At 38.0% G+C, this 18,261-nt stretch overlaps 2 protein-coding genes across 4 annotated transcripts in view; one reads left to right on the forward strand and one right to left on the reverse strand.

The window, feature by feature from the left end:
- Positions 1-18,261, reverse strand: part of LOC135719187 (bis(5'-adenosyl)-triphosphatase) — a 475,352-nt gene that overhangs the window by 404,736 nt on the left and 52,355 nt on the right. The gene's annotated exons all lie outside the window — the stretch shown is intronic.
- The window catches only part of ptprga (protein tyrosine phosphatase receptor type Ga), a 313,371-nt gene continuing 297,478 nt past the window's right edge, over positions 2,369-18,261 (forward strand). For 2 of the 3 annotated variants that reach the window (XM_065241773.2, XM_065241772.2), the window contains exon 1: positions 2,371-2,896. In XM_065241773.2, coding sequence (XP_065097845.1) covers positions 2,803-2,896 — 94 coding nt within the window. In that variant the 5' untranslated portion in view covers positions 2,371-2,802. Of the gene's footprint in view, positions 2,897-18,261 lie in introns of all 3 variants that reach the window. The other variant, XM_065241771.2, reaches the window with a different exon arrangement.

Raw genomic sequence — 18,261 nt, forward strand, 5'->3', positions numbered from 1 at the left:
CCTTAGGAAATAACTTTAAAATGTAATAAAAGAGGGAAGATTAATGTGCTCATGTTAATAGGTTTTTTGAGGATTTGACTTTTTACTGCGTAAAATGTTCAATTAGTCTTTGTTTTATTCAATTGTTTTTCATTTGTTTATCCAATTTATTCAATGTTTTGTTTTGTTTTATTAAATTATTGTGTTATGAACTACATGAAATGGTTTAGATATAAAACATAATTCTTAAAATATAATCCACTGCTTGTATAAAATTCCATTTTTTATTATTTGTTTGTATTCTATTTAAAGGAAACATTCAGAAAAGAAAGAAAAATGTAAATTTTTATCTTTATTTACTTAACCATATTTTATTTCATACCTGGTAGAAATAATGCACTATAGGAGATGTTAGAGAAGAAATAATGACTCTGCTGTTTTCAATACAATAAAACAATAAAAGTGACTAATACAGGGCATGTCAGCTCCAAAAATAGTATTTAAAAAAAAATGTGTAAGACACTGATATTTCTTGCAAGTCATGATTCACTGAAATCCTGCACTAAATCTTCAACAAACTTCATTCACTCTTCAGCATTTTTAACCTTGAATCGTGATCATCAATTAGACACACACACAAAAAAACCCAATGAGATTTAATGACTTTAAAAACACACACACACACACACACACACACACCATCTGTAAGAACATTTAGTCTTGTCGGCACACTTCAGTTTTAGTATATTTACTGTAGATATACCCATAATGCTGCAATCGTGTTTTGGTATATTAGTATTTTGTTTTATGAATAAATAAATTGTGTTTTTAACAAACCACAATTTATTTAGACAATATAAATATAGTAATTTATTTGTATACCAATTAAAACTCTATTTTTGTCTGGTAAATGCACAAGACTTTTACTCATAGTTGCACATTTGCTGTTGATGACGTGACAATAAATAGTTATTTGACATTTAAAATGCAATTCAAATAGCTCTCTCATTTGTTAATCACTTTGGATAAAAACATGGGCTAATCAAATACATGTAAATGAAAACTGCACATTCGGCTCAAGAGCAGCACTTTTAATGTTGACCAACACGTACACTGTATAAAATACTTTTCTGCCTTAAAAATTTTAGTTGAATCAACTCGGATTTACAAGTCATTTCAACTTACTTGTATTTATCTTGACTAGAAATGAGTTGTTATAACTACATGTGAGTTGTTATAACTTATAAAATTAAGTAGACTTTTCTCAAGTTGTGCTAACTCATCTCTGTTGACATGACTTGTAAATCTTAGTTGATTTAACAAAAGAATTTTAAGGCAGCAAATAATTTTTTACAGTGTAGAAAAGGAAGCAGGGATAAGGATAATAGATATACAAAGGGATGATATATCTAATCTTTACATATCATTTCTGTTTTAGTTTAGAAAAATACGACTAGTGAAAACTAATAAATAATGGTGAAATAAATAAAACTGAGTCTTCAAATGTGTTTTAAATACAGGAAAATTAGAATATGGCGACAACTGGGCTAGTTGTAGGGTGTATTCAAACACTTTATTTAAAAGCATAAACAATGTACATTAAAAAACAAAGACGTGTTACTAACTAACAAAAACATGACAACTAGCTCCCAAATACTGTATTTAAACCTGTCTGGCCCTGAGAACACAGTTCAAGGCCATTTCCATTAAGCGGGGACTGACAGCAAGATGTTGTTCTTCCCATCCACAAACTATAGCATCTAATATAATGTCTAGGGACTTTTTTGTCATTTTAATTTGCGTAATGCACTTAGAATGTCTGAATGGTTCCCATAGCAAAATAAATATGTTCCAAAAAATAATTTGCGTTAAAACCAAAGTTTACTCAGCTGTAGTTGGATAACTTCTAGAATGTCTAGAAAAGAAACACACCTACACTGCCACCCCACATCCATATTTTCTTTAGTTCATACTTATTAATTTAACTTTTCAAAGCCTTAAAACATATAGCTATGCTGTTAGCTAAAAAGAATAATAAATGGAAACAATTATATGCAACAGAATAAAGAACAAAGTCTCAACCATGTTTTTTTATCTTTAATCCAATCAAAAAAGGATGAATTAAAATGTCCCGTTAGTTTGAGGAACAAAAACCAAGAATAACATCCCCTTGATAGTTTAGTTTCAGATATAGAAGTTGCATTAAATAACTGTATAACTGATAATGTCAGAATATGAAGAGAGAAAGAAGCGCGCGCATCTGACAGCAGCAGCAGCTCTGCCACGCGCTCGGCGCTAGGATCCGGCGGAGCGCTCCTCTCTCACGATCTCTCTCCCTCTCTCTCTCTCTCTCTCTCTTTCTTCCTTCTCCCTCTCTCAAGCCTGTTTTAAAGTCTCTGCCAGACTTGAGCTCATGCGCTACTTCCTGGATGGCGGAATGGAAAGCTTCCAGTGCCGCTTTAACTCTCGTCTCTGTGTTTTCAGCCTGATGCGTGGACTACCGCTTCCCTGAGACCTCTCTCTCTTTCACCGCATACCAACCATCCACAGCTACACTGTAATGCGTTTCCTCCGGACTACAAGCCCGACCATTTAAAAGAAAGAGAGAGAGAGACAAGAAAAACTGTTTGCTTTGGTCGAACTTCACAAGAAAAATCTATCTGAAGAACTCGCTAACGGAGGCGGTCGATTTTTCGCACGCGAGAACTTCTTTGCGCGCGTGAATCCATCAGGCGCTTTTGCGTCGCTTGTTTGCGGGAGTTTCGGGAGGATAACTCTGTCAACAGTTGCCTTATTTGCAGCTCTCCATGTATACAGTGTGACATGCGGAGGTTAGTGCGACCGCGCGGCTGCTGCTGGTGGTGGATGCCGCCTCTGGTTTTGTCGCTCGTGCTTCGGTGGGCGCACGCTCATCCCGGTAAGTTGAATTTTGAGGTGGGAAACTAGAGAATGTTACATACCACGTTGCGTGCACATTGTACAAATATTAACCTTGCTGATAGTTAAAACAGCGCGTGTCATAAGAAAGCAAGGATTTCTTTAAACAAGCCACGCTTTGGGATTTATTCCATGTGTTTTTCGTTTGTAAGTCATTGTATTTGGGAGCTCTTACATCGATCGCGCGGTGAAGTCTTGCAAAATTGTAGCACGCATTATGACGTCTATCGGTGTGATGATTACAATGTTGCAATTTTCATCAAATGACCCGCGACTGTTTTTTATAAGCGCGTGACAGAGTCCCGTTATTTATGAACAGTAAATAACAATCGCTTATGAGGCTATAAGACATCAGCCATTATCACGTACGTGTATTATAACAACCCTTTGGAATTAAGCAGATTTAGTCGACATCTTTTCATAATTGAAGGAATTTTAATTTAAGGACTTTTTTTAACGTGATTTAACAAGCAAAGAATGACAGTTATTACCATACACATGCGTACGTTTGTTATTTATGCACATGTTTCTCATCACCACAAGGCAGCAGAGTCGTTCTTGGGGTCTGTTTAAGGAAAAGGGAATGATAATGTTATATTTATTGCCAATTTAAGCGTGGTGTGGAGTCAAGTTGAGATGATGCTTTGAATATGAATAGCCCCGATGAGCACGCCATCGGTGTTTCTTTGAAAACCATGACAATTAGATTTTTGGGGGCTTGTCCGGGTTTAAAAAAGCGATATGGTATGTACTGTATATTTGGCAGTGTTTTGTTTTAAATGACCTTGACCACAATAAGCTTTCAAGCTCTTTATTTTTGTTTTGATGTCATACAGCAACCAAAGAAGTCAGAATCTAAGATGAAATCATTTATATTATGACATCATATAAAAATTGTGTGTATGATTCATCATATCAGACATTATAGAAAATGACCAGGTGCAGAAAAAAGGTTTTTGGTGTTTATTTGGGTTTTTAACAAAATGTCTACACACAGATAGAAACTCTTATTTCTAAAGTGACTTAAGTGGTTGATAAAAGACATGAAATGCTATACTGTACCAAAGCTTTATTCATGAAGAGTCTCACTGAATAAAAGAAAACAAGCTTTGTGATTGCATATGAGATTTATATTACCGTAAGTTCAAAGCTTTGTATGTTTGGAAATCTCATGAAATGCCAGATATTATCCTTATCTTTCATCATTCCATTTGTTTGGTTTTTATTTTTTGTACCTAAACAGATGATACATCTCAAAATGATTTTTTTCTACGCTGACCTACTTCTGAAACTCTTGATGGGTTTTGTGTAATCAAACAGCCAGCGTATTTCCCAGAAAATTAGTTTTTGTCGAAAGTCAATCGCTGTCACAGGATTAACTAATATTAACATCTTGTAGCCTACTGCCAAAGCTTTTATGGTTTCTCAGTGCGCATAGCGTATTGCACATCAGATACCAGTCAAAATGTACTCTGGGTTTTCTGTTTGAATTGCCACTAGTTTTCATCTCAGATTCTTTGTGATCCGAAACAGCAAGAGCAGGGGGCTCAGAGGCTCCGTGGACATGGGGGGTGTGCACTTGAGCTCGACACGAAAAACGTCCACGTTTCCGCATCCCAAACAGGCAAGAGATTTCATCAGGGATGTGATGAATGCTCTATGAATAACACATTGCCACCAAAGGGCAAATGCCTGACTGAAGGTTCTGGACATTATTGACAGTCTTTTGTGTCTGTTTGCCTCTCTCTTTTTCTGTCTCTGGGTCTGTGTCAGTACATGTTTTTGTGAGAAAGAGAAAGATGCACGTTTTCATGTCTTGATGACTTGAAGGAGGTGGTAGAGAAATGAAGTTATCATATAGAACAAAGGAGAAGTTTAACACGCTCGCTTTCTGTCATCCTCCCTGCTCTCTTAGCTTTCAGACAGAAACAGGCTTTTTAGCTCAGTGACATTTGCTCACTTATCTGTGTCTGATGGACCTGTTTTTAACAGAAAGACAAGCAGACACTGCATTCGCTTCCCGGGCAACAGTGACATATAGCAAAGCGCTGGAAAAAGAAGAACAGTGCAACTTTATTTATTTCTGTCATGCCAGTGGGAAACAAGTGTCTGCACACTTGAGTCTCCAATAATGGCCAGTTTGCTGACGGTGCAGGAGAAGAAGCTGACGAGAGGGAGGACAGAATCTCTCTGCGGGGTGTCTGTTTGCCCCGGGCAACGCTCATCTCTCTACAGGACAAATGAGAAATAAATTATCTCAAAGTATAGGAAATAAGCTGAACGCTTAAAGCATAATGAATAATGATCGTCTTTGCAAATTTTTTTTTACACTATTCTTTTTAAATCTAAGCAGAACATCGTTTTAGTCGCTTGTTGTTTTACTGACCTGCTAAATATAACGCAATTCAAAGGCAAACGATAAAGAGAGGATTTCTAGGTGGTTATTTCTGTCGCATGACAAATAGCGTGCCATGCACCGAATAGCACAATGGCCATGCAAATCTCCTAAAAGGCCTCATATCTCTTGGCTTTTTGATTCCATTTTATGTGGCAAGGAGTCATTTCTCTGTCTAATAGAAAAGGATAATTTGCAAAACGTCCGTTCGAAAACGAGGAGCACTTAGGATGTGGGGTTAGTCTCGGGGGTGAGATAGCCGCAGCTGACATTTGGGTTGGATCGGATGCACTGGCGTACCCTGTAACAAAATTATCATCATCATCATCATCATCTCTCTCCGCTCGAGCTGTTATCTGTCCGGCTGGGTGACCAAAGCTGCCTTAATGTTTGCCAGGTCACTTTATCAGTCACACAGGCTGTCATCGTTGCCTGGCTCCACTAATAGATTGATTAAAAGATAGGACTGCCGGGATGGTTAACCGTGCGGGATGCTGCATCAGGGTCATATTCCCAGTGTATGCTGTATGTAAAGTACTGAAATATGCAAGAGATGATTATCTTTAATGTCAAATCTATAATTACGTATTTTAACTTTATTTTTATATTCTTTTTTTTCAATGTTATGGATAGCAGAGGTAAAAGTAAATGATGAACTCAAGCTCTCATCGCCCACATGAGCACAGTGTCGAAGCAAGTGCACAAACTGCTAGGCTACATTTCAGTTTTCTCATATAGTTGGTGCTGGTTTGGTTTTGTAAAGCAGGTGTGGAAATGTTCAGTCCTGCTTGACCCTTTTGCTTTCCAAAATGCTGACTTGCAATGCAGTATTACACTGGCAGTGTATTGCGTGAGAATTCTGCTTTAATTGCTTCCTCCGTCTGATTTTGCTGTCAGTTTGCCGAACAGACACGATTCAACTAAACAGCTGTTCTTTACGTTACCTCACACTGTCTCTCTGCGTCGTTTTTGTTTTGTGAATGAATTTCGAGCCGTGTAGGTGCTCGGAAGTGCTAACACATTCCCGGTTTTCCTGAATAATCTTGTTGAAGTGGGATGTGTGTGTGTGTGCTGCTTCATTCTTTGCTCATCTCCACTGGCAACCAGATTTCTCAGTGTGTGCCAATCGCTAAATGAAGTGGACATTTATGAAGCATGCTGTTGAATTCTGTCGTCAAAATAGATATAAATGCTTAATGAATCCTTCATGAAAATGAATCAGTTTGTGAAAGTGCCACAAGCGATGCCAGGATTGTAGGTTGGATTCTCAGGGACAACACAAAAATTATCAAATGTAATGCTTGCTTGCATAGTTGCGTTGGGTGAATGCACAGATATAAGTGTAAAATTGTAATTTAAAGGAATAGGCCATAATTTTCTCATTCTCATGTTTTTCTAAACTTCTTTTTTTTCTTATGAACACACAAGAAGATTTTTTGATAAATGATGGTAAGCACGCAGCTGATTGTTACCATTGACTTCCATAGTAGGAAAAACAAATACAAAGGAATTCAATGGGTATCGTCAACTGTGTGTATACCATTATTTATCAAAATATCTTCTTTATTATTTTTCAAAATGCTTCCGTAATATTTATTTTTCCTACTATGGAAGTCAATGGTTACAATCAGATGTGTGCTTACCATCATTTATCAAAATATATTTTGTGTTCATCAGAGAAACTCATACAGGTTTAGAACAACATGAGGATAAGTAAATGAAGACAGAATTTTCATTTTTGGGTGTTATTAAATGGTGTATAATCAAATATAGGATTGCTATAGGGAAAAAAACATATACTTGATCTATATATCGCCAACCTCCTTATACCATTGCTATTCATGCTTATAGAAATGACTATTTATATAAAGGCTCTTCTGCAGTTGGGAGTTTTTCTGCATTAGGATTTAAACAGTTTTTTTTGCTATTCTTTTTTTTAAAACCAATATTAGTCTGATATGTATTAACTGTAAAACTGTGATAACTTACCTACTTGCAAGTTGGTAGTGGCTGTAGGCAGAGGACTAAAGTGCTGTTTGTTTTGGCTCTGCTTTCTTGAGATTTTCTTAATATTTGCTTTTGCCACTCTTTTATTGCTCTCTCTTTCTAACTATCTCTCTTTCTCCCAGACGGAAGGTTCTCAAAAGATTTTCATTTGGCACAGTAACGGTGCTCGGAACAGTTTGCCAGGAGACGAAAGAAACCTTTGAGCCGTTGGGAGACTTAAGCGCTAATTCTCCTTCTACATAACCCGGCCCCCTCCAGTGCCTCGTTCTCCTGCTTGCCCCGTACCCCTCTCTAAGGTCATAATTAGCAAAGTATAAAGTAACCAACGCAAAAGTCTCTCCATTAATAACTTATAACGGCTGCCGGGCCTTTCCAATTTAAATGCCAGGTTTTCATCCTCTTACCCACAATCCCAAGGCTTGATGTAGCACGCACGGTCTTGGGAAAGATCCGACACGGATCAAAAATGAAAGAAATTGTTTACCTCTTTATTACAGGCTGTTTATGGCATTAATGTTAACTATTAAACGTAAACAAGTGATGGATGGCTTCGTCTCTCAGAAATTAATTACAATCAGATGAGCCGCAGTGGGTGTTTCAAAATCTATTGTGGACAGATGTAGTACGATAGCAGTAATTCTCTTCTTGGCCACTAGAGAGAGTGTTCGGCGTAACGGCTTGTTAACTCGGCGTGAAATAATACATGCAGGTTGACTTCACGCAATGCAGACCATGGTTAAATACGTTTAGTGTAGCTTATGTGCTGCATTAATTCTGCGGTTTATCGAGCCGATCAATCAAAGTCCTACACTTCATCCATCATCGTATCACAAGCCCACGCAATACTTCTTAAATAAGACTTTGTTTTTCCTCACTTCTGCACCTGGCGGTTCTAAAACAAAGGCGATGATTTGCAGTCTTCGGACTGGGAATGATTTTGTACCTTGATCAAATATTTACAAAAGAACCTGAAGCATTGATGTGCTTCGTTGTCGAAAGTATAAATCTTAATAATATATTAAAGGTTATACATTGCTATACCTGATCTTGATCGTCCCACAAGGAGAACCCTTATTTTGCAATCTGAGATCAGGGTTTACATTTTTGGAGTAATGGCTGCGATTAAGGCTGGGTAAGCTGCTCTGGATCAGTGTACATATCTCCTCGTATAGCTCTTGATGGGCTGGCTGTCATGGGTCTTGTCCTGAATGGCACGCTTAATGGCCTTCACCTGTCAACAATACCGTAGAGTCTCTTATTTGTCATTTTAGCTTCAAGAAAGCTGTTTTCCCGTTTTGCAGTGCTGAAATCACAGCAGGCTATTACCCATCATCCTATGCAGCCAGTTGAGGAGGACTATGAAAGGTACAATTTAAAAAAATGCCATGGTTAAGCCTACTTTTGACAGAGGAATAAGCTTTAATTTGGATCAGGTAGTCACGATGGTCAGCTCTGTCACATAATGATTTTGTTTTTTGGGTGAGTGGTATTTGGTGATAGGTGTTTGTCAGTCAGGGGATGGTGGCCAGTTCATTCCCTTCGGTACAACTCATTTTCCCAAAGCAATTTGTACCACAATCCCCTTTACAAAAATGAGAGAAAACTAACCAGAAAAGCTGCAAAATGGAGTGAGGGTTACTATTAGACACCCTCTATATATCACATCAGCCCGGGAAATTGCGGCACCAAATAATTTGTTTGTGAGTGCGTTCGGGTCCGGTCTCTCAGAGGCCATATAAATTAGGTAATGCCATGAGAAGTATTCATAACAGCCATTTTCACAGACACAATGCATTAGTGTTGCATTAGGGTCTCTACTGTGAGGGTTACAGCCCCCTGATATTTCCTCTGCTTCCGCGGCAAAGAGAAAGAAGGGAAGGAAAAATAACCACATACCAGGGAATGTTGTATCGGTGAGCCAGTGTTAGGTCAGACTTGTAAGGCTTCTCATTAAATTTTGTGCAGTGTAGTTGGTTTTTCCAGTTTAATGCTTGGGAGGATGCAGGCCCTTTTCGCCAAGAGAGCGGGCGAGACGTACTCTACGGACTGCACCACCACGGTGCCCAATTTGTCTTGCTTCTGAGGGAAGCTGTTTTAAGTACAATACTTTCTTACTGATTTTCTCCCCACGTTCTCAAATTGGCATTGGATTTATGTTTTTTTTTTCTAGCAGTTTTCACATTTGTACTGTCAACAGTCAGGCCTGCATTGTTTGTAGCCGAATTGTTGACTGCTTTAACTATTAAGGTGCAATCATACTGTGCTTTTCCTTCTAGTTACTTGCATTCATACATTTGCGAATGCATCAGACTGGAGATGCAAAAGTTTTGCATTTCGCTGCATTCCAAAGTTCAAATTTGGGGAACTTTTACCTGTGAATTTGTATTGCATAAATGCGCGTGACCAATAGATGATCAATACATCACCATGTGACCTTATCAAGTGGAGGAAAAAGTGAAAATAGCAGCAACACACAATCCTATTTTGTACACCAATAATAACAGCAACCATATCTGTGCCAGAACCATAATTTGTCAATAAATAAAAAAACACTATTACATAATTCATCACGTCATATCTGATTGCTGCAAGGGTCTGCGTAACAATTTTGCATGCTGAAAGTCTAATGTGACTGCAGCCTAAGGGGCAGTTCACATTTCAATTTCAAAAACCACGCAGAAAACTTTCTCCTTCTTTTCCGACGCAGCGTTCTGAAAAGTTTAAGTGTTTTTAACTGCCTGCAGTGCCTACGTGCCTGGAAAAAAAAGAATGTGTCGCTCTCTTTTTGAGCGTGCTTGCAGCACGTCTACATTCAAAATAACGTATTTGCGTGCGCAAAAGACATAAAATGTGAATCGCCCTTTATGATGTGTACACACCAAACGCAGTTATCCTGCTCCTCACTTTAGATTACTCACTGGATTTCACTTTGTGTCTTGCGATTTTTTTTTTTTTTTTTTTTTTTTTCTCTTGAGTTAAATACTAGTATTAGTAATAGTATTACTACTTGCACGAAGATGCGTTTGAGGCAAATATTGTATGTTTTCGTGGGCAATCGCTCTGCCTGATTTGCAAGTTTGCGTTGTCTTGCCTCGTCTTGCCTCGTCTTACCTCGTCTTGCCTCGTCTTGCCTCGTCTTGCCTCGTCTTGCCTCGTCTTGCCTCGTCTTGCATCTTTCAATTGACTTTGTATGTAATCTACTTGTTACATTTTTGTTAATACTGTTGAAAACACGTTCCGTTTTAAATGAGGAGGCTAATGTTTTGTTTACTTTTAATACTACAGTAGGTTTAGTATTATGCATGCTCATATTGTTTATGCATGCTTCTATTGCTGCCAAAGATGCGGATATTAAGATTGCAGTGCTGTGTATCTATCAGTTTACTTTAAGTAAATCAATGGACATGATAACATTATGGCTTACCGATCTTCAGTTTATTTCTGCTAACCTGATACCAAATAGAAGGACCGCAGTATTTGAATATATTCAAAGTGTGAATCCACATTTGATTTTTATTGAAATTTTATCTTGCCTTAAATCCTCCCTCACCAATCCTGTGCTATTGCCGTCTTTTATTATCAGACAAACTTTTGCTCTTTTCTAGTGATAGCCTGTGTAAGTTTTGTGTTTTGTGTTTAAGTTATAAATAAAATTGTAAAGAAATAAGATATGGTAAGATATTGCTGAGGGACTTAATTCTTAGAAAGACTTTTGTGATTTAATACGATGTATTAAACCGTGTAAGCTCTTATAATATAATATCATTTCGGTTGCATATTTACAAATTGATTCTGGTCATAATAGAGGCTAAAGATTTCACAGTAGTGTAATGAACATGTTGTAAAACATTAGAAACTTATGTTTTGTTAACTTACACTTGAGTTATCAGTTCTAATTGCTTTCATATGAGGCTTATATCTTTTCAATTGAGGATAATAAGCAATTGCCTTGATTCTCTAAAGTTTTTTTCACATTGCTAATTTAACTATTCGTAAGAAAAGCTAGCCAAATTCACATTGATTCCAGCCCACATTAAAATAATATTCACAAAATGTTTTACTACTGTATTAGCATATTTTCTATAATCTGCACAGCTAATGGACATCTACAGTGTGTTTCTTAAAGGGATAGGTCACCCAAAAATGGTGCGAAAAATGAAAATTCTGTCATCATTAACTCTCCCTCATTTTTTTACAAACCTCTATAAATTTCGTTGTTCGGATGAACACGAAGCAAGATATTTTGTGGAATGTGTGTAACCAAACCAAGCATGAGCCCCATTCACTTCCATAGTAGGAAAAAATAATACTATGGAAGTAAATGGGACTCATGAATAGTTTTGTTATAAACATTCTTCAAAATATCTTCAGTTATGTTCACCAGAGCAAAGACGTTTATACAGGTTTGTAACAACAGGAGAGTGAGTAAATTATGACAGGATTTTCATTTTTGGGTGAACTATAAATGCGATGTGGTCAAAAATGTAGGTGCACCTAACTTTTGTGCTGGTGCACCTAAGGAAAAAAGGTTAGGCGCACCAGTGCAACCAGTGCAAAAAGTTAGTGTAGAGCCCTGCACTTGTAAGGTATATGGCCTCCACTCATTTCAATGCAGGATATTATTTAAACAGCCATTTACTGTATGAGCAATATTTATTCATATCACACGTTAAAGCGAAAATTGTATAAACTCAAACTGCAGTCTTGATCACAGAATCTCTGACAGCAATAAATTAATAACTTGTAAAAAACTTTGTCCATGCGTCCATGTCTGGTCATCTTGGATTTTGTTGTGGAGGTAAAAGTTTGGATTGGGTTTTGTTGGTAGTTTTGCATTATGCTACGACTGTACAGTATATTAGCATATTTTTATATGCCGTTATTTAGTTGATATTTGAGATCGGTTGGACTCGGAAGTGGTGCATGTTGTCAGACTAAACTAGCGGATCATCGTCCAACTTTGAAAACCATTTTACCCTTTTTTCTTGCTTTAGATCAAGCACTGTCTGCACGGCAGCTCAGTATACAGGGATGAAATCAAACCCCAAATTAAAAAATTAATTTAATTGCTGTTTGACAGCTGTGGCTGTGTTTTGTCTTTGATATTTCACTCTACCCTGTGTTTCTATAGCTCAACTGATAGAGCATTGCATTAGCAGCGCATAGGTTGTGGGTTTGTATCCCATGCATACTGATAAAAATGTATGCTTCGAATGCACTGTATGAGTGTAAATGACTAGTGCAGATGACTTGGCAATGACTGGATTGGCTTTCTTTTGCCTATTGTGACTATGCTCTTCTCTGTTCTGGGATCAGCCTTGGCGAATGAGCGTGCATGTATGTTTGCGTGTCCTGAGCTGTTTCTTCCTCCAAATGCAAGATTTCATGACCAGCATGCTGAAGGTCTTTCACTCCCACAACCAGATGTCCGACAGATGGGATTCTGCTCTCGAGCCCCTGGGAACGTTTGGATTCTCTGTAGTTCTTCATGCATTCCATTTTCCCTCTCCTTCTCTCTCGCTCTCTCTATACAGTCTAACTGCATACTTGCATACTGTGTCTACTATACAGCGGACGTGAGCCCCATGTTCTGTTGCAGCAGAGTTCTATATTACAAGCACGTGATCCTGTCACGCTTGCAGTATAGATGCGGCGTGAGGCTGTCAACATGCTTACGGCCTCTCGTTGTATCTCTAAATTCATCCTTTTTAAAGCACCACTGCTACAGCTGTCAAATTCACTGCCTTTAACTGCATACTTTCTAGACAGTTATTGTCAGATATCACATCACCTGCTGTCACTATGCAAAATTCGCAGGTCTGTTTCATTTACCATCCCTCATGTTGTCGTCTTAGGCCAATATGAGTTTGTTTCTGCCATGAGTCATGACTAAAACTATAATGAATTTTGGTGCAGCTTGACAATCTCACTTCCCATTCACTTTTATTCTGTAGGAAAAGTAATGAAATGGCATTTTTGGAGAGCTGTCCCTTTAAGACCAGCTAGTTTACATTATTTTCGGACAACACAAGACTAGTCAATTTAAAAAATATGTGCCCACCGGCCTTATATTTGTTGAATGCTACAAGAAGCAAGTGGAAAGAGAACAGACACTTCCACAGGAAGAGTTTGGCCCAGGCGATCCTCCATCCCTCATATGGAGACAAGCGCCGGTGTTCCACCTGAAACCTCTCTGGATTTACGCTGCCAGTCCTGCCATCTTTCTTGCGTTAATCACCCCGGGCTCTCCTCGCCACTCACCGGAGGGGGCGATGGATGAGCCATCGGGGAAATGGAATGGAGAGTGGCCAGGCGTGACAGAGGAGATGAGGAGAAAGAAAATGATAACCACCCCTTACACACATACATGCACTTTTTGGCTTAAATAACCGCCGCCCCAACACTTATACCAAAATATACCACGTGATAAAGGCATCTTAAATCTCCATCAGAGACTGTGGCTGTCACCCTGTGATTTGCATGGACTCTTCGGTTATGGTTGACAAGTTTCTTTAATGGTCGATTGTGATAATGGATGTAGAGAGTGCAGAGTGGTGAATGACTAATATTAGGATGTCAAAGATACTAAAATTAAACTTTACAGCTAATTTGAAGTACCAACTTTTTAGTTTTAGGCCAATTTTAAATGGGCCTGCTTTTCAGTCAAAGTAGAACAGTACATCGAAAGAGTTTGGGGTGGAAAGGGGGGTATGACCCCCCCTGATCGGAACCAATTGTGATTTAGTATGAATGAAATACATGAATGAAATAAAAATTTGAGAATTCATGTTATTTGTCTAATATTAATATTCAGGGTTCCCACGGGTAATTGAAATCCTTGAAAGTTTGTGAATCTGGGGGAAAAATATCAAGACCCTGGTAAGTTTTTGAGAATATACATACATAGATTGTACAGGTCATTGAAAGTGCTTGAATCTATTTTATGCAATAAGTTTTCTGGAAAAAAAACATATTATTTCCTGTGTAGTGTAGGATAATATCATAAAAATTCTAGACTTTTTAAGCACACGTGCTAAACTGTTCACTTTAAATGCTTATATCTTCTGTATGCGAATGTTGATTCATACCAAAATGCTTTTTTGCATAGTTGTGTTTGACACTTGAAAGCGTCTCTGGTTACGTATGTAACTGTTGTTCCCTGAGAAGGGAATGAGACGCTGTGTCTCTCTTGCCATACTTCCTGCAGCCCTGTAACGCCGTCTTTAGCAATATTTAAGATAGCGATATACTTTCTGGCTCCCACGTCACCCTGTCTTTGTCGTTAAGCCTCACCATTGGTTGAATTTGATAGACACATTCAGACGCACTTACCCTTGGAAGCGTCCCCAAAGTGTCACCGCAGCGTGAGTTCCCTCGAAAGGAATGTATCATAAAAGGTAACACGATGTAACCTTGCTCTCACTTGAAATGGGTCCCCACAATTAGGCCTTGAATTTGAGGGTATTGGACCTGGAAAGTCCTTGAAAGGTCATTGAATTTGAAGTTAACTAAGGTGTGGGAACCCTGAAAATTTTAATGGGTAGACTAAGTAACTTACGCTTTAAATAAATTCAAAATATTTTAGCCTTATTTAAAAAATAATAAAACGGCACTCTCTCGCTAATATCAAAGCATGCATTATCCATGTTTACCAGCAGGTACTCCCCTATGCCCAAGAGCGAATCTCTGCCTATGCAACAGCATTGACACATGCATGATGATTAATAATAATAATAATAATAATAATAATAATAATACAAAGACAATGTTGGTGTCTGTATCATCTGTGCATACACTTGTTTTTGCACCGACATCACAATGCACGCATCTGCAATAGTCACATCGCATAACGTTTAAAGGAAAAACATTTTGAGGGCATGAGGTCATAAAAACATAGATGGATAATTTTCGTTGCGAAATAATAAGTAATAAAATTAAACTAAACTAACACTTCTGGACTTGTTTTTGTTAACTGAAACCTATTCACCGTAGAATTGTTGTTGGTTTTTTTGTGTTTAATCATCAGTGGAGCCCAGAGGCAGGACTGATGTACCAGATCTCATTTCCTTTGAGGATTGACCATAAGTGGCTGTGAATAAACCTTTGTCGAAGAAATCGCATACGTTTTTTTTCCAATTGAGACCACTTGATTAGCATTCGTTTCTGGATTTTATGAATACATGCATGGGTAATGCTTCTGTATTTACCCTGAAATTATTTACAGTTGTGACCCAAAGGCAAATCCATCTATTATGTTTTTGTTTTTTAAATTATTGATAGGTTTTGGAAAGCTATTAGAGAACGGCAAACTGTTAAATAAAACTAGCCGTTAGCAACGCCAAGAGAATGTTCGCATTCGTCTGATTGCATCTGACGTTTCTTTCTTGAACGTTCACTCTTCTTTATTTTTGTTTGCCAGATGCTCTGCGGCCAGCAATGTTTGTTTGGTGCACGGCCAAAAAAGTGGCTTTTAGGCTATGTCACTTTGAGGATTTCTGCTGCGACAGGATGTTGACAAGCTTTCGGCTAACAGCCCAAATAGACAATCTAATTAGCATTATACATGGCCAAAGTTCTGGCTAAAGGATGACTGCAGGGTCTATTAGCGGAAATTAACGGAAACTGATAGCGACAGTTCTCCTGAATCTGGCCCTTTTGTTGTTGAATAAGCTTGGTCCTTGCCACAAGCATTCCTTCACAAGCTGTCTCCCTTTCTTTGACTTTTCTTATGTAGTCTTGTGCACTTAAAATTCTAGAAATATATAATTTCAATGTACTTTGAGGGTACTACCCCAGTGACAGAATATTTACAAGTTGTTCATTTTCTGACAGTGTGCAAAGCTCAAATGGCCGAAAATTGGTCCATAAATAAATCAGCTTTGTGTAAAAAAAAACAAAGTTTCTTATACAATTCTTATGTTGATTGTGATTGTATTGTAAGTTTGCTTCTATTTTTTAGTTTTACAAAAAGATTTGGGGTCTAAAATATGTTAAGGCGTGTATTCCTTTAAAAGGCTTAAGACCTTAGTTTGAGTGTTAAAGAAATCCTGGTCCGTTCTCCCCACGGGCAGGTTTTCTGTTTAGTTTGCGTTATCCTAGGCTTTCGTCAGATATTGTGACCTTATCACGGCAGCTGTCTGTGTTGTGAATGTGTTGTGGTGGGAATATTGCCTATCATACTCTGCCGTGTACGGTAGACGTCGAGACCCTTGCGGCCTCGTGCAGAGAGAGGTATTGTGTTGCAGAGGAAGTGTTGTGGGCTGTGTGGCAGATGGCGGGTAACAAAATATCATTACATTTGTGCTCGGAGGCTGTGCTGGCAGCTAAATGATAATATAGAAGTGTGAAACTCCAGTGGCAATGAGATTCTCTGACCCTATTACCTGGGAATATAGAACAGGGAAACATACAGAGAGGGAAGGAAATTATAGGGTGAGGGGGATTTTTTTGGTCAAGTGTGTGCATGTGCGGGCACTTTGACTCCGCACTTTATTTTCCAGTCATTTTGGTACTTTTTGACCTCCTTTATTATATAAAAATATGGTGTGTGTCTGTGTATAGATAGATAAAAGCAGATTGCTTAAGCTATTAAAGGGTTTGTGTAGCTCAATTGGTAAAGCATTGTGTTAGCAGCACAAAGGTGATGGGTTTGATTCCCAGGGAATGCACATTCTGATAAATGTATAGTTTGAATTGCTTTACATAAGTGTCTGCCAAATGCATGAGCAAACACAAGTTTTTAATAAATTCAAATTGTATTTATTGTTTTTAGGGAAAAATGTATGAGATGCTGACCTTGATAACTCAAAAAAAAAAAAGTTTTTCTTTATTGCATTGAAGCACACAAATCATGCACTGTCAGAAAAAGGTACAAAAATGGTTTAAAACTGTACTTTTTCTGTTGCTGGAGTGGAACCCCCGATGTACCCCCGAAGGTTAATTTTTGTAGCTTTATGGGTATACAACACATCGAAATGCTGTGCCTTTTGGGGTACAATATTATACCATAAGGATATATTGTGTACCTCAAGGAACAATTTCTACCAGTTAAATTTTTTATGGGTACAAGATAGATAAAGTGCACGTATTTCATTTCTGAAAACAATGTTATTTTGTGTATTTGGTATAATAAAATGGGTTTGCGTGGTTTATGGTTAAAAAAACACATTATTATTTTTGTAGCTCCAGATATCCTGCCTTCCTTAAACGCTCTGATTTTTTACAAAACTCATCGATTTGAAAAGCGCTGTGTCCCTGATTGGCCAGTTTATCTGTACATTGTGATTGGCCTGAATACCTCTGACGTCATCTGGAAATGTGACGCCCCTTATCATTTTTGAAAGATTTGCTTACAATACAATGCTAACAGGAGTTAACTTACAGACTGTGAGTCCAAATCGGGAGGAACTATGATAATGTCGCTCCTGTATACATCCCCAATCCCAGGAACTTAACTGTTGCCTACAATCCGTGTGTTTGTTATAGTCCAAGAAAAGAGATTTACGTTGGAGACGATAACTCGCTTCATCATTTACTTTTTGGGGTTTGTACCTTTTGCATATCGTTACCATGTACTAATACACACTTACACACCAAAGTAAAAGTAAAATTGTGTATCAGACAATAGTTGCTGTTTAATTGTACCTTTAAAGATACATAATAGCTCCTTAAGGCACAGTAATATACCCCAAAAGTTACACCATTGTATTATGTTTAGGATACCTGTAAAGGTACAAAGCGGAATCTTTGTGTACCACCCAGCGAAAGAAAGGGTATGGTTTTAAACCTTTTTTCTGACAGTGTAAATCCGATTTTGCACAAACATTTGGAGTTCATGCCAGCCTGTTCATGCCATGTGCTGTCCTTGCTTGAAGGACAGCACATGTTGTCCTTCAAGCAAGAGATGATTTACGAAATCCAATAGAATTCATTACATATACATA

Source organism: Paramisgurnus dabryanus, chromosome 14, assembly GCF_030506205.2.
Source record: "Paramisgurnus dabryanus chromosome 14, PD_genome_1.1, whole genome shotgun sequence".
NCBI lineage: Eukaryota > Metazoa > Chordata > Actinopteri > Cypriniformes > Cobitidae > Paramisgurnus > Paramisgurnus dabryanus.